Source organism: Trachemys scripta, chromosome 8, assembly GCF_013100865.1.
Source record: "Trachemys scripta elegans isolate TJP31775 chromosome 8, CAS_Tse_1.0, whole genome shotgun sequence".
In the NCBI taxonomy this organism is placed as follows: Eukaryota; Metazoa; Chordata; order Testudines; family Emydidae; genus Trachemys; species Trachemys scripta.
In genome coordinates this window covers 92489807-92512970 of record NC_048305.1, presented here as the reverse complement: position 1 = coordinate 92512970, position 23164 = coordinate 92489807, and the positions used below count along the sequence as shown (strand labels likewise).

General features: G+C 39.7%; 1 protein-coding gene across 5 annotated transcripts in view; it reads left to right on the top strand.

The window, feature by feature from the left end:
• The window catches only part of PATJ (PATJ crumbs cell polarity complex component), a 214023-nt gene that overhangs the window by 131786 nt on the left and 59073 nt on the right, over positions 1-23164 (top strand). For all 5 annotated transcript variants that reach the window (XM_034778751.1, XM_034778749.1, XM_034778750.1 and 2 more), the window contains 3 exons: positions 6298-6494; positions 13225-13316; positions 22616-22688. In XM_034778751.1, coding sequence (XP_034634642.1) covers positions 6298-6494; positions 13225-13316; positions 22616-22688 — 362 coding nt within the window. The remainder of the gene's footprint in view (positions 1-6297; positions 6495-13224; positions 13317-22615; positions 22689-23164) is intronic.

The following is a 23164-nucleotide window of genomic DNA, read 5'->3' as shown; positions in this document are numbered from 1 at the left end:
CGTGTGGCTAGCAGGGATCTTCCCTGATACCAGCCATGCGGTGGGGGGAGGGATAAAGCGATCATCCCAGAGAATTGGATGGGGGCGGGGGGTTAGTTTGTTTTCTGCTGCTGAAGGTTAACAGGAAAACCACAGCACTCAATGAGCTTTGCTTGAATTCTGTTGCCCGGACCTGCGTCTGTGATCTGTAGCAGCAAAGCCACAGGCACTCAATATTAAGAGGCAAAATGCGACCTTGCACAGAAATCACATGTGCTATGTAATGTGAATAGTGTTGGTCACTGTGAAAGAGTATAAGCATTGTTCTGTAAAATGTATCTTTTTAAAAAATTCTCTCCTTTTTTCCCTCCCTCCAGCAGCTGCAAATTTCTCAAGCCTCCCTCCTCCGTCCCGAAGGCTATCTCAGATAAGGCGTCTGAAAATGTGCTTAGTGTGGCCGCATACATTCGACTTTATACAATCTGCTTCCAAAATTCGAATTCTGTAAATTCGGATTAATCCCCTAGTATAGACATACCCAAAGTTTAGTTCCTTTTTCCTTAGGGGTGTGGGCTCACCAGTACTAGTAGGACTAAAACTTCTTATTGTCACTTTAAAAAGTGAATCTGACTCTGAATAAGCAGAGCCGAGAAGAAAGTGCTATTTTTATTTGTATATTCACTTCTCGGAGTCCAACACTGCTTTAAGTACAGTGTGCTGCAGTTTCACAGTGCTGAGTAGAATATTTGTATTTTAATTATAATCTGCTTTAATGCATCAATTATTTTCAGTTCCAGAATATAACTCCATACACAGGTATTGGTTGTAGAAAGTCACTCCAGCAATAAACCTCTCCCCCTGCAGAGTCTGTGTACTCATGCTCCGATTGGAGAGAGGGGCTGTGCTATGTGTTCCTTCCATTCCCTCTGTTAGAGTCTCAGCTGAGTGAGCAGATGGCCTGACTGCAGGTTGCCTGGGCCTCCTGCCTGGTTATGGTGTTTCCATGCCGGTGTTGTGGCTGCAAAATCAGAATGGGCCTTGCTGATTACTTCTCAATTATAATTTTATAATCTTTATAATTATATGCAACTAGTACAGAAGATTTTGATCATCCTCAAGGTCTACTGCCTCACAACTGATAGAATGAGGAAAGAAGATCCAGCAGCTAGGGCACAGGGCTCCGGGTTAGGGAAATAGTGGTTGTATTCCCAGCTCTGTTCTGTGACCTTTTGGCAGCTCACTTATCCTCTCTGGCCTCAATTCTCATAGCTGTACAATTGGTGTAAGACGTCTCAACCTCTAGGTGAATTAGGGAACTATTAATTCATTAGTGATAAAGCACTTTGGATAATACACAAATAAATATACAACAGCAAAGTGTCTGCTTATTGTTATGAAATTCCTGGCCAGGGTAAATAGATACCCATTACTCTTGAATTCCAATCCTGTCTCTTAACCACCAGTCTAGACAAAGCTTAGAATTGAGAGTTACTAATAATAGACTCTGCTGATAGAACACTGAGCAACTGGTCTTCCTGCACCCTGTAACAGTGCAACTCATAACTTCAGCCTCAAGCTAGAGCATTGAAAGGAGTATTAAGGATCTGATTCTGTCACGGATACCATGACTTCAATGGACCTCCATGACTTCTCTGGGTTCTGCCTGCAACAGCGGGGCTGGAACAGCTGTCAGCCCCCCACCCAAGAGCAGCAGCAGGGCTGGAGTGGTGGCCTGAGCCAGAGCAGTGGCTGGCAGTCTGCCCATACTGCTGGAGTAGTGGCTGCCAGAGCAGCGGAAAGGGCCGGGTCAGCCACCACTGGAGCAGATGCAACCGCTGCTGCCACAAGAGCAGCTCCCAGGGCTGCTGGATCAGCTCCCAGGGCCAGAGCAGGAGCAGCGGCTGTCAGGGCCAGCAGTCAGCCATTGCTGCAAGAGCAGCGGCCGGGCTGGGTCAATGCTGCAGGAGGAGCAGCGGGGTTGGAGCAGCAGCCTGTAGTCATCCCATGGCTGTTCGGGTGTTTTTAATAAAGGTCACGGACAGGTTGCGGGCTTTTGTGAATTTTTTTTATTGTCCGCGATCTGTCCATGACCTTTATTAAAAATACCTGTTGCAAAATTTTAACCTTAAGTATTATTGACAGGAGGAAGAGAGTGAGAACAGATTAGTCAAATTTTAATCTTTCTTTTTAATGGTCAGGCTGAGACACATGTAACAATCAAAACCTATAATTTTCCATTTAATTTGAGAGGAAATAAGTGCCAATGCCAGCTGTCTATATTTTTTTAAAAGCCTAGTTTGTTTTGGAATTGGTGTTTGGGGGGAATAGAATTTAACAAGTAAAGTTTATGGCCGATATCTGTATTATTTTATGAATATTATGTAAACCTCAGTTTGATTGCTATATAGTTTAAAGGGTGTCAACTCCTGCCACAGCTCACCCCAGGTCAGGAAGGCAGACAATGGCTTTATATAACCCAGTCACTGGTACTTAACTGACAATACAGGTGTGAAAACCTTTGAAGTTTTGCCTCTGACCAAGCTGGGCCCAACATCCATTGTTTTGGGATATGGGAGGGAGCCTTCGGGCAAGAAACTTGAAGCAAAGAACTCTAGAGTAGATAAAATCCTGAGGCCCTAAGAGGCAGTGACTGCAGAGAAGCAGTCTGAATCCGAGTCCTCAGAAGTGGACGTACCTAGGATAAGTTGGGGTTACCTACGCTTTGAGGGAAATGTTAAAAGGGAAACCATATGTGTGTGGGTCTCTTGTTTTAGCCCTTTTCCTGTGAATCCTATGTTCCTATGGATAAATAATTGTTTTGAAACAACTATTCTGCGTCCCGGTATTTACCTGGTGATCAATCGCTCCCAAAGGGAAATCTCTCTTGCAGGTGCAGTTAGACCTGCTGAGAAATCATGGCTGGGTTCTGTAGCTCGGACTATGAGGGAAAGAATCATGGGATTCCACCCTGAGATGAGTGAAGGCACAGGGCCTGTCACTTGAAAGGATGCAATGGAGAGAGAGAGAGGAGGGATCAAAGCTGCAGCTAATCCTGTAACTGTGATCATGGGGTATTAATTTTAGTCTTTGAATCTGTGTGTGTAATTGGTGCATATCTTTGATTGATTTAGGGAATCGGGGAATGATCCTAAGTACTGAGTACCCTCAATTCACATTGAAGCCAATGGAAATTGAGGGCAATTTTGCAGGATCAAACTCTATGGTGAAAGTTTTTCTTTTTCTTTCTTTTTCATAGCTATTTTTATTCACTTTTTATTTTATCTCTCAGCGCTTCCTCCTGTTGCCATGGCAACATGCAGTAGCAGTTAAATTGTACTGCTAACGTGCCTTTTCCTGTAGTAGAATGGTAATAGCTAATATTTGATCTAGCCCAAGTGCTGACTCAGGGATGCAGTTGTACATATACTCTCCCTCTTTACTCTTTTTAATGAATAATGCATCAGTTTCATTCACCTTGTGCTTCTTAAAAGTGATATCCAGTCACAGTTAATTACTTCAATTTTCTTTTTTGATGCCTACACCATTGAAGTGTGGGAATTAGCTGATGTTTAAACTGGCTTTAAAAACTCTGCTGAATTTGGAACAAAATGGCACAGGACAATGAGAAGCATGAGACTTATCTTTCTAAGCAAAAGTTGTAGAAATCTATATGCTAGTCGGAAAGAATCTACCCCATATTTTTTCCTTTGGAAAAATGTAAATAGAGATTTTCTCTCCAGCACATTCACTTATATAAATCTAACATTGCATTCCAACTAACTTTTAAAAACATCACCATTTGCTTTGTAGTGCTCCAGCAAGCTGAATGGAAACTTTTTTTTTTTTAAAAAAAAAAGCCCCACCATAATAGAAGCTCAAATTAAATGTATACCCCCAAATTTAAAAAATAGTAAGAGGATCAAAAAAATGCCGCCATGGCTAAACAACAAAGTTAAAGAGGTGGTTAGAGGCAAAAAGGCATCCTTTAAAAATTGGAAGTCAGCTCCCACTGAGGAAAGTAGAAAGAAGCATAAATTTTGGCAAGTCCAAGTATAATTAGGCAAGCCAAAAAGGAATTTGAGAGCAACTAGCAAAAGACTCAAAAACTAACAGCAAAATATTAAGTACATCAGAAGCAGGAAGCCTGCCAAACAATCAATGGGGCCACTGAACCATGGAGGTGCTAAAGGAGAACTCAAGGAAAACCAGGCCATTGTGGAGAAGCTAAATGAATTCTTTGCGTTGGTCTTCACTGCAGAGGATGTGAGGGAGATTCCCAGACCTAAGCTATTCTTTTTAGTGTCAAATCTGAGGAACAGTCTCATATTGAGGTCAATAAAGGAGGTTTTGGAACAAATTGATAAATTAAGCAGTCATAAGTCACCAGGACCAGATGTATAGAACTACTAATTGTGGTATGTAACCTATCACTTAAATCAGCCTCTGTACCAGATTACTGGAGGATAGCTAATGTGACACTAATTTTTTTTAAAAGGCTCCAGAAGCGATCCTGTCAATTACAGGCTGGTAAGCCTAACCTCAGTACCGGGCAAACTGGTTGAAACTATAGCAAAGAACAGAATTGCCAGGTGCATAGATTAACACAATTTGTTGGGGGAAAGTCAACATGGCTTTTGTAAAGGGAAATCATGCCTCACCAATCTATTAGAGTTCTTTGAGGGGGTCAACAAACATATGGACAAGGGTGAACCAGTGGATATAGTGTATTTGGACTTTCAGAAGGCTTTGGACAAGGTCCTTCACCAAAGGCTCTAAGCAAACTAAGCAGTCTTGGGATAAGAGGGAAGGTCCTCTCATGGATCAGTAACTGGTTAAAAGACAGGAAACAAAGGGTAGAAATGAACGGTCAGTTTTCTTAATGGAGAGAGGCAGTGCCCCCCAGAGATCTGTACTGGGACCAGTTCTGTTCATCATATTCGTAAATGATCTAGGAAAAGGGGTAAACAGTGAGGTGGCAAAGTTAGCAGACCATACACAATTACTCAAGATCGTTAAGTCCAAAGCAGACTGTGAAGAGTTACAAAGGGATCTCACAAAACTGTGATTGGGCATATGAAATGGAATGTTGATAAGTGCAAAGTAATGCACATTGGTAAACATAATCTCAATTATAAAATGATGGGGTCTAAATTAGCTGTTACCACTCAAGAAAGAGATCTTGGAGTCATTGTGGATAGTTCTCTAAAAACATCTGCTCAATGTGCAATAGCAGTCAAAAAAGCTAACAGTGTTAAGAAGTACACCTCTACCCCGATATAACGCAACCTGATATAACACAAATTCAGATATAACGCGGTAAAGCAGTGCGCAGGGGGAGGTGGGGCTGTGCACTCCGGCGGATCAAAGCAAGTTCGATATAATGCGGTTTCACCTATAACGCGGTAAGATTTTTTTGGCTCCCGAGGACAGCGTTATATTGAGGTAGAGGTGTATTAGGAAGGAGATAGATAATAGGATGGAAAAGAACATAATGCCACTATCTAAATCCATGGTACATCCAAACTTTGAATACTGTATGTAGCTCTGGTTAAAGATATATTACAAATGGAAAAGACACAGAGAAGGGCAACCAAAATGATTAAGGGTATGAAACAGCTTCCATATGAAGAGAGATTTAAAAGACTGGGACTTTTTAGCTTGGAAAAGAGACAACTGAGGTGGGATGTCATGGAGGTCTGTAGACTCATGACTAATGTGGAGAAAATGAAGAATAAAGAAGTGATATTTACCCCTTCACATGACACAAGAACCATGGGTCACCCAATGAAATTAATAGGCAACAGGTTTAAAACAAACAAAAGGAAGGAACTGGTTCTTCACACAATGCACAGTCAACCTGTGGAACTTGTTGCCAGGGGATGTTGTGAAGGCCAAAACCATAACTGGGTTCAAAAAAGAATTGGACCTGTCCTCCATGAATTTATCTATCAATGGCTGTTAGCCAAGATTGTCACAGATGTAACTCCGTGCTTTGGGTATCTCTAAGCTTCTGATAGCTAGATCCTGGGACTGGATAACAGGGTATGGTTCACTTGATAATTGCTTTGTTCTGTTCACTTCCCTTTGAAGCATCTGGTATTGACCACTGTCAGAAGACAGGATACTGGGCAAGATGGACCATTTGTCTGACCCAGTATGGCCTTTTTTATGTTCTAATTTTATGCTGGGAAAACCCCAAATGTCAGAAACCTGTAGTGATGCTGAGAGTCAGGTAATGTGTAGCACACCTATATGTGTTCACAGTTGGCTGCATATAATTTTATTTTGTGTTTATTTTGTTTTATTTTATTTTTGTAGAGAAAATCAGACAAAGATATGCAGATCTGCCAGGGGAGTTGCACATTATTGAGCTTGAGAAAGATAAGAATGGGCTTGGACTCAGCCTTGCTGGCAACAAGGACAGGTCTCGTATGAGCATTTTCATAGTTGGCATCAATCCAGATGGACCTGCAGGAAGAGATGGAAGAATGCACATTGGTGATGAACTTTTAGAGGTAAGTGATTCCTTCAGCTATATGATTGGGTTGGTGTCAAGAGAGGGAGGAAAGCCTGTGAACCTAGTAATGAAATACAAAATAAAGATTTGGTGCCAGTTCCTGGAACTGTGGTGACTTATGCCAGCTGAGGATCAAAGAAACAGAAGAAGGTATTAAGATGACTGGAAAATAGGTAACATTCACTATGCAGATGAGACAATGCTGTTGGCTGATTCGGAATGTCTGATGAAGTTATTAGAGGTTATATGTGAATATGACAAAGAATATGGGTTAGAGTTGAATGTGGACAAGACAAAAACTATGGTGGTATCCAATGACCCTGCAATATTCCATTGAGCAACATAGTCATATAGTAAGTGAGAAATTATTGCTACTTAGGAAGCATTACAGAAGATGGAAAATCAGATATTGAGGTCAGCACCAGAATAGCAAGAGTGAACTCTCAAAGAATAAACATCTAATGAGAAAGGGACATAATTTCTGACTGTTTAAAAACTTATGTATGGTCTGTGTTAAATATTGTGATCCATTTTACTCAGTTGTTAGAATTTAAAACATTGACTTCTTTCTTTCTTTCTTTTTGGTGATGTCTGGTGCAAACTAACCCACAGAGCAAGTTATTCTATCAGCAAATAAAGTATTTCTTCTTCCTTTCTCCTCGACTCCTTTTCATCTTCCGGCTTGAAACACATTTCAAACCTTTCGACCTGATATTTGACTACTGCAGAGTGGCACTTAGTGCTGAGGGTCTTTTGCTATTCCCGCAGTAGTTCCCACATCATGACTGCTTTACAGGTTTGAGAAATCATTCATCCCTGTGGATGTTTCTCTTCTCAAGAAGCTTTCACTGAAGAGTAGGTATGTGCTGACCTACTAGACTCAGTGGGAGGTGATGTTAGATCTTTCAGCAATTCTGTCTCTGTGTTGTATGAGTACTGAATATTTTCTCTCATTTCTTAAACCTGAAAAGGAGAAGTCTGTCTAGAGATGCCTTGGGAGCACTTAGAATTATCTAAAGATTTGTCAGTGTCTAATTATAGGTTTTCAATACCCATGCAGTGTAAGAGGCTTGTTTTGAAATAAAGTATCACTGTATGAAAATTTGTCTCTGTTAGGGTGATAAATTGCGTTAAAGTCTCTGTCTCTTGCTGAAATAATGACAGGCAAATTGCCCTTTCTTGCAAATTCCTGTTGGTCCATGCTTCAGTTACTATAGAATCCTAGGGTTAGAAGGGACCGTAGGGGTCATCTAATCTAACCCCTTGTCAAATGCAGAATTTGTCGTGTTATAACTTTCAAGGGACCACTACATTTTACAGAAGTGTTTAAAAGGTAATTTGTCATTCTTTCTCACACTTGAGCCTTAAAGAAAAGATAATACTTTAGGCTTTGCTCGCTAAAGTCTAGTAACCTACCCACGCCTGTATTCTTTACTGACTCTCAGCTCAGGCAAAACTCCCATTGATATCCGTGGATTTGTGATTCAGGCAAAGAACTGGGGGAAAGATGGTTGCTATTTTAGTAGGTCTGGCACAGACTTTCTGGGTGGTCTTTTTAATCTCCATCAACTTCCTGGTGCCTCAGTTTCTCCATCTATAAAATGGGGGTAATAATACTTCCCTACCACACAAGAGTGTTACAAAGCTAAAATCATTAGTGCTTGTGAAGTCCTTTGACCTCCTCAGATGAAGCAGGGGAACTAGAATGGGCATTAAAACTTAAGACTGAGAGATGGAAACGCATGATGAAGTTGCAAGTTATTGTTTGTTTATTATGGGAGTTTGTACTTTGGCAGGAATGTAGATTCTGAAATGTACAAAGAATTAAAGATGAGTTGAACTAGACTGATAAATCTTGGGGGTGTACCAGCCCAAACAAAATGGACCCACAAATAGAATAGGTGTTATGCTGCTCAGAGATCAGGTAGTTTTGGATGCTAGCTCCCTGAACCTTGGAGGATTTTTACACCTATATGCTTACACAGATAGGGGGAGCCTCTGAGGTTTTCGCCTGACTCCTAAATTATTCCCTGCATCATATAATCCTTCTAACCATAGGTACTGCTGTCCTTGAGAGATGGGCCATGTGGCATTTCTGGTGAATTTTATAAATATTTATTTTTAAATGTTACTTAGTAGATTTTTGGAGGGTTTGGGATTTGCATATGTGCTGTATGGTTGCAAGTTGCAAAAGAACTTGATGTTGGCCTAACTCTGCTCCCTGTGAAGTCAGCGATAGAATCACGATTTCTACAGTGGAAGAAGAGTAGACCAGTGCTCACCATTTCTGAATTGAACAAACCATTCCACAGGCCTATAAGTAAATGCCACCTTTTGTTTACCTTTAGGATCAAATCAAACTCACCTCACTAGTGGCCAAAATTTACCATGTGATTACTTGACTTATGTGAAATGATTGGGAGGTCTCAGTTCAATTCCAAGCGGGCAGAGGTTCACTGCACCAAAACATCTAGAGTTGAAAAAGGAGTGAATTGTGAATCAGTCCCTTGACATTCCTGTGCGCTGTGAATTATTCAAACCAAGTGACTTATAAAGCCAAGTAAAGCTTTAAAACACCTCAGTATTATATATATATATATTAAAGTAAACATGCACCTCCATTCAAATGGCATTACTGGGGTAATCTTATAGCAGTTTCGGCAACAAGCATAAAAATTGGAAGGGCTCTAAATCCTCATGCTACAAGATATAAATTGATCACTATTTGGGGTTAGATGTCAGACCCCCTCCACCAATGGTATAGTGTTATGCAGTTGGCTGGGTGTGCTTTTATCTACCTATATTAAACACACACACACACAAACAATAATTTAAAGAACATTAAGATTGCAAAGTCAAGCAGTCAAAAGTTAGGAAATCCCAGAATTAAAATTCCCTGTGCAATCTTCATTTGATCCCCATTGTGTGTATGTGTTATGATATCATCTTTAATTACATGATCACATTCTATTTTTCCCACAGGAACCATGTCTCTTTCAGTGCACAGCATGGACAATGCTCATTTAATGAGAAACTGCTCAATATTTTGTCACATCTTCATTGGTCAGTGGAGGGCCCCCTGCTTTATTTATTCCATGCTATTTATACCCCCCTCTAAAAACATTGTTTGTTTCCTCCTGGGCTTTTTTATGGCACTTGTCACTTACAGTATCCGAGTGCTTCACAACCATTAATGAATTTGTCTTTACAACACCCCTGTGAGGTTGGGAAATACCTTTATCTCCATGTTACAGATGGGGAACTGAGGCACAGAGAGATTACCATCAAAAACGCCCACTGTTGTAGTGCCCAATTTGAGACGACTAGCACCTGATTTTTTCAGCGTACTTAGCATTATATAGCACTTCATATGTTCAAAGCACAGCACCCATTGACTCCAGCTGCAGCTCTCAGTGCCCAAGTTTTCTACAAAGCAGACCCCAAGGTTTCAAGCAGGGCCCGCAGTTAGTGAAGAACTTTGAAAAATTTGGTTTAAGTGACTCGCCCAGCATCACGCAGATACTCTTGGGCAGAGCAGGGATAGAATCCAGTTCTCTCGTTCAGCATTTAGTTGCTGAGACCATCCTTTCTCTTCTTGCAACCCCCTGCCTTATTCACTATGTATCTCCAGCTTCTGCCACAAATGACAGAGGGGCCTAAAGACAGCAACCTTCTTTCTTATGTACACTAAACAAGACAGGGAGCTTATGGAAAAATAATATAGGATCATTATATTTTCCCCCAAAAAGTATTTTTAGGGTGTATCTATAGCTATACACTGAGTGGGAAAATATTTATATTTATACAGTAGGTTCAGCCCTATCCTCCTACTCTTTCAGAAGAAAAAGATGTGAGGCCAGATCCCGCTCTCCTTACACAAGCAGGTAGTCCCAGTGATTAAATAGAATTATTCCTGTTAGTAAAGTGAACAGGATTTGAGACTCTGGCTTTCAGACCCTAGAAGATCCATTGGAGGAAGTGATGTCATCTGAGTCCCTCTGTTTGGGCCAGTCTCTCAGGATCAGAACAACAATGGCCAAACAGTGTTGGAGTCCCAGGAGATGGTGGGAGTAGGGGCCACGGTGGTAAAGCTTGCTGCAGTGGTTGTTGGTAGACAGTTATGAACTTGCATGTCATTTACAGATTTAAGCAAGTGAATACAATGTGAGATACTTCTTAAGCTTGTGAAACCATCAGATAAAACTTCAGTTGCCCAAATCTATAGTACACCAGTTGCTATGCACTGGATGCTGCCTGGACTCAGCAAGCACGTCCTAAAACAACATAACTATTGCCATAGTGACAGAATAAAAACCTGTGCCTACTGACCTGATAACCATCATAACCAGGTGATGACACAATTTTTTCTCTCTCTGTGATGTCTTGATCTTTTCAAGAAGACGTGTTTTTTTAAAAAAAAGAAAATCCATGTAGAGAGCCCATTGTCACTATGTTCATATCTACTTAGTTTTTGTTTTTTTGTTTTAGGGATAATGGAACTTTCTGAAGTTATTGTTAAGCATCGCAGCAAAAGAAAACATTTAACATAAGCAAACTGTAATGCAGAAAATCAAACATAGTTTCCAAGTAGCTGGCTGTGGGTTTTGATTCCCACAAAATAAAGTATGGTAAATATCCTACCGTATTTTGTGGCTCTGACATGTCTCCCATTGAAAAGAGTTCAAAAAGGTGGCCCTTGTTGAAATTCTAGAGGTTCTCTTGCAGTTCCATTTCTGTAGGATTTTATATAATCCTTCATCACTGGGGTATCTGAGCAGCTAACATAATAAATTTTCTTTCCAACCCTTTTCTTTAATTTAAAAAAAAATTAATTTAGGCTGTCACTGAAGAATAACTACATGGGATAGTTGAAAACCTCAAGGGAAATATATTACTTTGACTACATTTTCATTTTTGGATAATTAAAATAATTGTAACGTACAGACCTAACTCCAGCTAATTAAATTTTGGACTCTGATACATTTGCAAAGTAGGATTAATTTAACCAGTGTAAGAAATATAAATTCTAATCTAAATAGGCAGTTGTTAAGAAAAATTGATGGCAATTCTACTAAATCCAAACTATTTATAAAACAGATATGTTATCGCTAGTGAATATTTTTTTTAAATTGAGAAAAAAATAAGACAAATTTATCACAAATTAATCTGCTAATTTGAACTCTGAATGTCTCTATGGAAGTATTCCCTTTTTGCCAGTTTCTTAAATTTTACCTTTGAGTTTCGTATACCACCTCTAGAACTGTGTCTCCTTGTGTGGTAATTGCAAATAATAATAACTTGAAGCTCTTCAAACTTTGGGGTAGTGTTATTTCCTTAGTGCCTGATCCTTTCATGTTCTGTGTATCTCAAATTGCTATTGACCTCAGAGGGACTTTGGAGTATACAAGGAAAGCAGAATCAGATTTTACTATGCAAATATATTTAGGCACTCCCAAATATCAAACTTTTGAAAGGGTGGTGAGGAAATGAAGTGGGGGGGGGAAATAAGAAATATATTTTGCAGGAGTATTTGTAAAATATGGATATGATTGTCATACAATTTGTTGCTGGATTACTTTAACCATTTGAAGAATATTTACCTGTTGATTTCCCCTTGGAAAATAACCCCAACAACAGAAAATGAATGTCTTTTAAAATGTATCATGGGTTTTTGTTGTCCTCAGATGGAGAGAAGAGTCAGCATCATGTGACTAGCAAGTGCAACTTGATCACTATTGACCTGTAGGCCACAGTTTAGGATCAGCTGTTAAAAGCTGTGTTAGAAGTCAATTTTAGATAACATTTCTCATGTTGAATTTTTTTAGAACTTGCCATAGATGATCATTAAGTTGACTCTGAACACCAGACATTGTTTATTTTCTTTATTTAACAAAGGTTTGAGCAGTGTAGGAATTCTCTGTCTCATTTGTACTGAGTGATGGAAATAGCCACTAGTATAGGCAAAACTTAATTCAGTATGAAGCTGCTCATTTCTTGTATTAAGCATTATGCAACATGTTAATCATTTTACAGCTCTCCTGGAATACTTTCAGCTTGGCAATATTAATTCAGTATAAAATATATATATTGCTTTGAAAATAAGAGTGACTAAACTGTAGAAAATTAGCATTTTTCTCAATCTTAAAGCTACAGCTTCATGGTCTATCTTGAAATCATGATGGAGAGATAGGGTTTTCTTCAAATAAATTCCATATCTATTTTTTCCATAAGAGAAATGATAGAAAAGCTAAATTAGTATTATAAAGTGTTATCTCTGAATTAAGTATCACATCCTGCCCTTCTCCTGCACATGAACTGATGGCAAGATAATAGCCTGGATTGTCCAAATCGAAATTGAATTTCGAGTGAGTGCACTGACAGAGGTTAGCGTTGTTTACTTTCTCCTGTATGCTTCTTCATACACTATCTTACCACAGTGCATTTGTGCTTGAAACCTCTTCCGGCATACTGATGTCTTACTAAAAGGAAAGTAAAAATGTAATGTGCAGTGCTGATATGCCTATTTTTAAGATACTCATAGGCAATGGGATTTATATTTCATGCACCCCTCATTTTCTCTCTATCGCTTCATCTTCCTTTTAGCCTGTCATCATCTTTGAAGTGTTGGATTATGCACTATAATTAAGTTCAAAACAATACATATTTAGCTTTAGTTTTAATTAAATACATTTGTACATGAACCATTTTTTCCCTATTCTTTTTAACAGATAAACAATCAGATATTGTATGGAAGAAGCCACCAAAATGCCTCTGCAATAATTAAGACTGCTCCGTCAAAGGTCAAGTTGGTTTTCATACGGTAAGACCAGTTCTCATCAAAACATCTAGTTGTAGTTGAGCCCGTACATTAATAGCCTCATTTTCAGAGATGCTGAGCCCCCTTCAGTTTCCTTTGAAATAAGATAATATTTTTCTTAACCACGTTTCTGAGCATTGTTGAGAAGATCTCTGTAATGTTTTTTAAAATATCTTTCCAAGGATAACTGTGATGGCCTGCTCACCCTCTGGTGAACAGCTGACACAGATGCTTAGTGACTGTTTATCTGGTACCTTTGCTGCCACCATTATGTACACCAAGTATTCACTCCTTGTCTCTCTTAGATTTACAGTTAAAAGGTTTAATCGTTTCTCCCTAGGAACTGGAAACCCAGAAATACACTCTAGCATGTGGTGGTTATTATGTAGCATCACTTTGAGAAGTAGCAGTTAGGTGTCTAAATAACTTAGTAGCACATATCAGGCTTAGTCTTAGAGCTAGTGCAAACAAAGCATCTTATTTATTACACTAAGGACAACTATAATCTAACATGGAATTGGAAGCATTAAAGAAATAGTTTTATACACAGAAACTGCTCAGCTTACCAGGTCTATGTATCTCTACCTTGAGTGTCTTAATTATTTACAAATATACATACATACTGTGCCAGGACCTGCGTGTCCGTCACTTTTTCTGAGAAACTCTGCCCTCCAGAGCCCACCGCAATCTACCTATATGGGAAGCTTCTGGGGGCTAGGGACACCAAGCTGAGCTCTCTTCAGATTTCCTCCTCAGAGCTCTGCTAACCCTTATTAAGTGAGCCACCCTCTCCAGGCAAGTCTATCTAGACCTTCTGTCTGACCCTCCAACTCCCTGTTCCCTGTGACTGCCCTGTCAACCTTCCCAGATCTCCCTTCTCAAGATCCACTCTCCAAATGTCACCCTGACCAACTCCCCCCCGAGGTTCCACCCTCTGGTAATGTCACTGCAGAGGAAGTCACCAGCCTCAGCAGTTCCTTAACAATAACTTTGTGGAAGTCTGAGAGATGCAGGGGGCAGTTCACACCTCGTAGAGCAGGGGGTCTCAAACTGGGGGTTGCGAGGTTATTACATGGGGGGTCGCGAGCTGTCAGCCTCCATCCCAAACCCCGCTTTGCCTCCAGCATTTATAATGGTGTTAAATTAAAAACACTTTTTTATATATTTATGTGGTGGGGTCGCACTCAGAGACTTGCTATGTGAAAGGGGTTACCAGTAAAAAAAAAAAAAAAGTTTGAGAGCCACTGTCTTAGAGCTCTGGTTTCAAGCTGCCTGTAAATGGCATCATTGCATCATTCATGGTTTCATGCTTTCTTCTGTAACCATCGGGTCTAGAAACTAGGATTCTCGTGTTGTCAAATGTTTATGTTGTGTATGCACATGCCTGTGACTTAATCTGGCCTGACTGGGAAGGGAAATCATAGAATCATAGAATATCAGGGTTAGAAGGGACCTCAGGAGGTCATCTAGTCCAGTCCCCTGCTCAAAGCAGAACCAATCCCCAACTAACTCATCCCAGCCAGGACTTTCTCAAGCCTGACCTTAAAAACCTCTAAGGAAGGAGATTCCACCACCTCCCTAGGTAACCCATTCCAGTGCTTCACCACCTTCCTAGTGAAAAAATGTTTCCTAATATCCAACCTAAACCTCCCCCACTGCAACTTGAGACCATTACTCCTTTTTCTGTCATCTGCTATCACTGAGAACAGTCTACATCCATCCTCTTTGGAACCCCCTTTCAGGTAGTTAAAAGCAGCTATCAAATCCCCTCTCATTCTTATTTTCTGCAGACTAAATAATCCCCGTTCCCTCAGCCTCTCCTCATAAATCATGTGCTCCAGCCCCCTAATAATTTTTGTTGCTCTCTGCTGGACTCTTTCCAGTTTTTCCACATTCTTCTTGTAGTGTGGGGCCCAAAACTGGACGCAGTACTCCAGATGAGGCCTCACCAATGCCGAATAGAGGGAAATGCTCTTTCTCTTGAAATCACTCCTTGTAGCTTCTGTAGGACTCCTTGGTTTTACTTGGCCTGCTACAAACCCGTAGAAAACTAAGCAGTTCCCATGCAGAATGGCTAATTTCTAGGGTTTATATATATATATATATATATATATATGCCACAAAGGGATGCTGGAGGAGGATGGGTTTGGCCACTGGAAGGAAAGGCCAGGTTAGGCTGTCTGCGATGAGTTCCAACCAGCTCTCAGAACGGGTTAGGCAGCTGACTTCACTGTTAGAAATAAAGAGAACTTTTCATGGAACCCAGAAAAGTTCAGTCTTGAAGAGAGAGCCCCTTGGGGAGAGTAGGCAGGTGGGAGTATGAGGCTTCTTGCTTGATGTGGGAAGTGATTTCTTCTGAGTGGCTTTTGATGGGGCTAGAAAGCTGGGGACGGGCTCATTTTTAAAGAGGTATGCAGCAAATTGGACTCAAGGAGGGAATAAGGCCACCTTTGTGGTGGCTATGTGGGGGAGGGAATGAGATACTGCAATGCACCAAGGACGATTATATGTATCTTTCAGTTCCTAGGGATCAAAGATGGGTGTATTTCTTATGTTTAGATCTGCTCAGGGACTGAAATTTCTGTCCTGCAAAAACGCTTTCATTTTGGAGAGGTGGCTGGGGGAGATTCCAAATCAGACCAAACAGTGAGAGATGTGAGATTTTCACTGGGAGGGACCAAGATGGAGTTTTTCAAAAATTTCCGGTCCCAGCTCTCCAGCCTTTCCAGCTCTGCAGCAGCCAGTGAGCCCATGTTGCCAAGGAACTGGGGAGGTATGCGAAGAAGCTGTCAGGAAACCAGTGAAACTTGCCTGGTTTCCCTCAAAAGATTTATCAAAATCAACACATTCTTGTGGAACCTTTTGATTTTTGCCAAATCAACATTCTCTGACAGAAAAATGTTCCACTGGAAAACTTCTGACCAGATATACTTCAATTCTAAGCAGGAAAATTCTGTATATTATTCTGGCTGTAAATGTATTAAGACATCCTAACTTCCTCCACCATAGTCCCAGCCTAATTAGAGCTGCCATTGTTATAATTTGCGGGGAGGAGGTATCATTAGAGTGAGGACTGTCTCTTGCACACAGTTCTGGCTGTATACACTTTAATACTCAGGAATGATTAATTTAGGACAAATGTGTCTAGTCTAGTTGTGGCTTGCCTCATTTAATTATGCCCATACCAATTGATTACATGGACTTCTAACCCATATATATTTGTGTGGCATATCCTATAATTTATATAATTTATTCATAACTACATATTATAATTGATGTATAAACACATTTGTGTGTGTTTATACTCACACATCTGTCTTTGAGGCACAGTATACACAAATATAATGGAAGAGCTGAGTTAGAGCAATGAAGAATGAGTTGCTGTACTTGGCAGTGCAGAGGATTCAGGGGAGATTAATGACTTTGCCTGCAGCTCCTGTGTAACTTTCCCCAGCCATTGAAAATTAAATGTCACATACGACAACTCACTCTCCATTAGTTAATTGCATGTGGAATGTGTGTCTGGTGTGAAAGCTCCAGAGGCTGAAGCAGAACATATGAAACTGAACCCCAGAACTAGATTTAGTGCTGACTGTCGGGCCATGTCTCAGAAGAGCAGATTGCTTGCGAAATCCGCCACACTGCATCGATCAGACACACGTTTCTTTGAACTTTCTGTAATTAAAAATATCACAAGGCTCCTCATAAAGGTATCTCACTTGCTGCAGAGTCACTTTGGATTTGAAAATTTCTAGCATGTGTTTTGGATCACATTTAAAAGATATTCATCTATAAAGGCAATAGAAGTGCTTGCCTCAATCTTCCTTTTTTTTCCCAGTTTTGGTCATCTATGAATGAATCCACTGGAATGAGAAGAGCTTCTTTTTAAAAATAACAGTTGCTCAACTACATGCCCTGAATTGGATTTGCTGTAGCCATTGAATTTGTTCCTTGGGCTAGAAAAGGTGTCATTTTAAAAGTTGTTTTCCAAGTTGTAAACATGTGTAATGTCTTTAAACTTCAGCAGAACAAGTGTCTTGTCACTGCTGTCTGCATTATATTATGGTGCATTGACAATGGATGTATCTGTCTGCTTGACCTGAGCACCTATAAAGTTTCTCTTGTTAGGAGTTTCTGGTACAGCTCCACCTTACCTTGTTGTACCAGAAAGTCAGAACTAAATAACTGAAGTGATCAAACATTAAGTTGCACAGAATAGCAACTTCAAAGCAGATGAACTTGCCCGTTCTCCAGTTCGATGTCATATGGGACCCTATAGATTGGTATATTATACAGGTGATGAGAATCAACAGCCCCAAGAATAGTGATTCATCCAATGTAATAAACTCAAGTAGAAGCAGCAGCAATAGTGGATAGTGTTTGACTTTCCAGTGTGGTCCCTAGTTGTGAGCTTTCCTTACAGTGGAATTGGGTTATGTATAGCCAGGACATCTGGTCACCCTAACTGGTGCTGACAACACCTAAAGAACCAACCACAGAAATGAGGCATAATGGATTCCTCAGGGTCCAGTGGATGAGAGTGAATGGGTTGTAAAATGAGATGAAGGGCTTAGACATTTTATTGCATGTATAGGGTTGGATGAGCCAGTCATGACCATAGAAGAAATACAAGGTGTCTTCAGCCTTTCCATTTGTACCAAGAAACAAATCCCAGCTCAAAAACTAAAGTGCAGTATGAAAAACTTGTCTGATATTTTCTCACCTCTAGATAGTGTTAAAAACTGCATTACCTCCCCTTCCCGAAACTTTTGCTGTTTAGACAAATTGCTGTAATTGCAATGAGGAACATAGAAGTCCCATTGTATTAGAAAGTTTTTCACGCTAATTTGTGATCTTTTCCACTATAAAGTTGACAAGCTGTTTCTGGCCAAACTCCAAAACACAGGCCTTAATGCAGCACTGTTTCCCAACAGCCTTGTTAGTTAGTTACATAAACTTGTAATAGCACATGAAAAGTTCATAGTTGTATTATCACTGTGGTTTTTATTTAGATTCAGCACATGTTGCTATTGCTTGGCTTTCTCCAATAACAAACTGGAAGACATTCAGCCTGTAAACATAGTTTGTTGTTGTTTGTTTTTAAAAAATCACCTGAGCATTGTAAAAAGAAAGTATAATCTTTTGGGGAAGCAGAGCTCAGTTCAAGCATTGTACCATATTGAGTGGTAGGCAATGCTGTTTTCTAGCTAGTATGGCAAATGGGGCTTGTCTTTATGAATCCCAAGTACTGGAAACAATAACTATCTTGGCTGGGATTTTCAAAGGAGCCTAGAAGAGAGAGGTGCTCAAATCCCATTGGAAATTCAGAAAGAATAAAGCAGCTAGTTTCCTGAGGCTTTTTTGAAATACCCAGCCTTAGCCCCCAGTGGGTGCAGTTTGCCAGACAAATTTTGAAATGTTACTTGACAGTAATCTGGAAGAGTAGTGGAAATTTTACTCTGATATCTAAAATATTTTAAGGTATTTTTGTTGGGAGATTCTGTCGGGCTTTGCTTTCCAGAAAAGATCAAAAATGGGCTGATGCCAAACACTTTATTTCCAGGTTTGAAATTCTCCCATTCCCCCATATTTTTTTTTTAACTTCCTCCTAGGATTCTCCTGTTTTGGTACTTTATATATGATGAGCAAGTCCATATGTCCAGGAAGTTAAGACATTCATTCTCTTATTTTTAAGATTGCAATGACCCAGCCTACTCTGCAGCCCAGATTAAATGTTCATTTTTAAATGATTGTCATAAAATAAGCAGCTAGTTAAGTGTAGACTGGAAAAAAAGGGCAAAGGATGAGCGGGGGAGGGATAGCTCAGTGGTTTGAGCATTGGCCTGCTAAACCTGGGGTTGTGAGCTCTATCCACTCAGGGATCTGGGGCAAAAATCAGTACTTGGTCCTGCTAGTGAAGGCAGGGGACTGGACTTGATGACCTTTCAAGGTCCCTTCCAGTTCTATGGAAATAGGTATCTATCTCTCTCTCTCTCTCTCTCTCTCACACACACACACACACACACACACACACACACACACACACACACACACACACACACACACACACACACACACACACACACACACACACACACACACACGCTTCCTGTTAGGTAGAGGAATGTCTAATGGTTTATACTTAGTGTGGTGAAGAGGAGGGAAGTATGGTAACTTGCTCAAACAGGCATGTGGGAGAGAACTGCCCTTGCCAAAAGTGCAAGCTTTCTGCCACTTATGCATTGGCTTCAGTCCGGCTTGCCTTGATCCTTTGCGCTGAGTTTCTTATCGCTTCAGCACTATGAGATAGTGACTGCTATTGACTTAACCAGTCAGCACTCTTTTATCTCTGACTAAAGTGAAAACCTGGGGAGCCTTCCATCCTAAAGTGCTTCACATCGTATAGACGTACAACACCACTGAAATGCAGACACGTCTTTGGTGTGAGTTCAACAATCGGGTGGACAATATGCACGCAGCATCCTACACAAACTATGGAAGAGAGTTGGAATAAGGACACTGGCATAAAATTGTGGGATGTTTAACATCCTTGCAAAATGGAGAGACATTTAGTTTTTTAGGTTATATCGTCAAGACGAGCATAGTGTGTAAATTGCATGAAAGTTGCTTTGACCTTGAAAAAATGAAGGACTGTCTCGACCCTGGTGAGATGTGAACATGTGCTTCCAGGAAATCTATGCACAAGTTGATGTTGGGCAATATTTTGCATGAGGTGGTATCTTAGAACAGGTTTCTTAGTGGTAACCATAGTAACGAATGGCTCATGTGCTGAATTTTCATTTGCAACCACTGCAATTCAAACGTGATGCTCAGACCACTAAGCATCTGCTCCAACATCAAAAGACGATGAGAATTCATTTTCATTTTAAATAAATTCCTGTTTTAATCAAGGAAATTTCTGGGAGTGGAGTGCAAAAAGCAATTTATTATTAGCACTGTGATTTTAAAATATGCTCCCACTTTGAAGCAGTCTCCGTTGAAGAAGTATTCAAGTGTTTGAATTTGTACAGTTATAACAGGGATAGATTACAAATTGTGACTTTTTGCAACCCTGTTTCCCCCCCCTACCCCCCGGAATGATTGTAATTTCTTATTATATGGAATAAAAATGATCATTTGTTAAAATGACATACATTTGTAAACCTGATGATACTGTATGTAAGTTCAGTAGAAACTATTTTATGTAAGTAAAAACAATGTTATAATATTGATATTAAGATTTATGTTTAGCAATGTTTTAGAGTTATAACAGCATTTCTCACAAAGATTAAGATGAATGCATTACCATTAGTTATACATTTTGCATCATGAGCTGTAGATTATGCTAACTTTCATGCTATTAGTGCTTATGTAAGACTTTATCCATTGCTGGGGTGGGGGGGGAGCTGTATAACCTGAATTAATAGTAGGCAAAAATTGCTAGGTTTCTTAGACATCTTAGATTTGCTGATTAATTCTCATATGTGAGAACTGCCATGTAATTGCAGTGTACCATTGTGAAAACAAAAGCAGGAAGAAATGTCCTTGCCTAATATGCTGTTCTGGTACAGTAATACATGCTTGGAAATCGTGATGTGAAGATAAGAAAATCTGATGCTGCTTCTTACGTCAGATTTCTGGCATGGCCTCCTGCATACGTGAATTGGTGACACGGGTCATTGGAGCGCAGATATTAGCATATCTTCTGAGTGCTGCGAAGCTTTGAGGATGGCCAGAAGGAGAGGCTGAGAGAGCCTAAAAGTGATCATGATCAATATAGAGACTTTTTTTTTTTTTTTTTTTTTTTTTTTAACAGCATGGCTGCTTGGTTGAAGATAAAGTAAATGAATTCACCAACCTGTGCATGTAGGATTTATCAGTTCAACTGCTTATGATTGCGTTCACCATCTTCTGCTCTACTGAGGGGTGTTGATCTAGCATTGTCTTTCTGTCTGAGTAATCGGGCTATCCTGGATTTACATGTTTAACCCTTTGAGGGATAATTGACAAACCATACCCATGTTTTTCCTCAGACATTTACATTCTAAAAGTGATTTTATAATGTACATTTGTCTAGTGTCTTATTTCTGTAATTAAAGGAAAGAAAATCTTGTGCTTAAGACACTGGAACGTGGGAGATCTGGGTTCAAGTCCTGGAGCTACCACAGGTTTCTTGTGTGACCTTGGTCGTGTCACATAATCTCAATCCTCTGTCTATAAAGTGGGAATGATGATGTTTCCTTTTATCTGTCTTGTCTATTTAAACAGTCCCAATGAGCTTACAGGCTATGGTTATGGAGCACGTAGCATAATGGGGTCCTGAACTCATTTGGAGCCTCTCTGCACTGTTGTAATATAAATAATAAAAACATTTTTGTTGTTTCATTTGTACAGCTTTTTAAAAGCAAAACTGGAACTCTCCCTTTTTTTCTGTATGTCAAATACTTCTTTAAAACAATATAACAGCGTTAGCTACAGTCTCCTTGGTTATGTTTTATTAAGATCACAAAGGTGTTTACCTAATTTCTTCAGCCAATTTTGAATGTCACTCAAGACATCCTCTAGCAAGGCAGAACAAATATCTGTCAGCCTTCCATAAAAACATCTTTGATAGTTGCAAAGTAGTCAGTTGTTTTAGGAGCACATAGTCATCCAAGAGGAAAAAGATACTTCAAATTATTATTTAAGGATTATCTTTGAAGAACAATGCATTAATACATCATGGATTTAGTGTTTTGTATTAACTGATTCCCCATCCCTCATTAAAATAATGGTAAGTTTGTTTCAGATTTTCAGAAATGTATACAGCAAATATGAACTGAAAAGAAAAAACTATTTTACTAACACAGGTAGTAGATACAATAGTAATACCTATATGCCTGATAGGTGAGTGCATTAGACATGCGATGGATAGATATTAGGAGCCCTTTCCTGAAGGGATTTTGAAATGTTTTTCTGAGCAGGAAAATAAATACCCATGCAAAACACTTTTTAAAGGTTGTATTTTCATTTCCCATTTACTGTTCTCTAATACTATTGAATTGCTCAAACCCTATTGAACATAAATTAAATTATTTCCCAGGTGACATGCTATGATCATATATTAACTAATAAGGGATGCAAACAGAAGTGAAAAGTGTGCTTTTCTAGGCTCCTAATGTTTTTACATAAGATATATTTTACTAATAAACTGTACCTAAAAAAAAACATAATACATGAGGCAAGGACCAACTCAAAAAATAGTTTAGCCTTTGTGTCTGAATGTGTAATAAACTGATTCTGCCTCTTTTGATGTTTCATAGAAATGGAGATGCAGTTAACCAAATGGCTGTTACTCCTTTCCCATTACCTTCAAGCTCCCAGTCTTCCATTGAGGTAAGATGTGTTTTTTGATTAGGGTTTACTATTTTAGATTAATCATAATTAGTACAATATACATTCAAACACCTTGTCTGATTAATCCCTGAAAGCTAATATGCATTAGGTAGGAACTGGATCAAATGTGTGTGTTTTCCCTTGTTTTTTAAATGAAACAATTGGCATGGTGCTAGGTGACAAGATATTGTCTTAGTTACTGTGATACAGCAGGAAAATAAATCATTGAATGAAAGCCTTGCTGTCTCCTGTCACGATTATTTTTGAGAAAGTTGAAAGTTTTGTGGTGGGGAGGTGTTGCCTGGAACACAAGTGAAATCTGAGGATCCTCCCAGTGAAGAAATTGGCATTTTCTGTGGGAGACATGCAGGGAGACATCTTGTAAGTGAAGGCCAAGCAGGGCCGCCCAGAGGATTCAGGGGGCCTGGGGCAAAGCAATTTCGGGGGCCCCTTCCATAAAAAAAGTTGCTTTACTA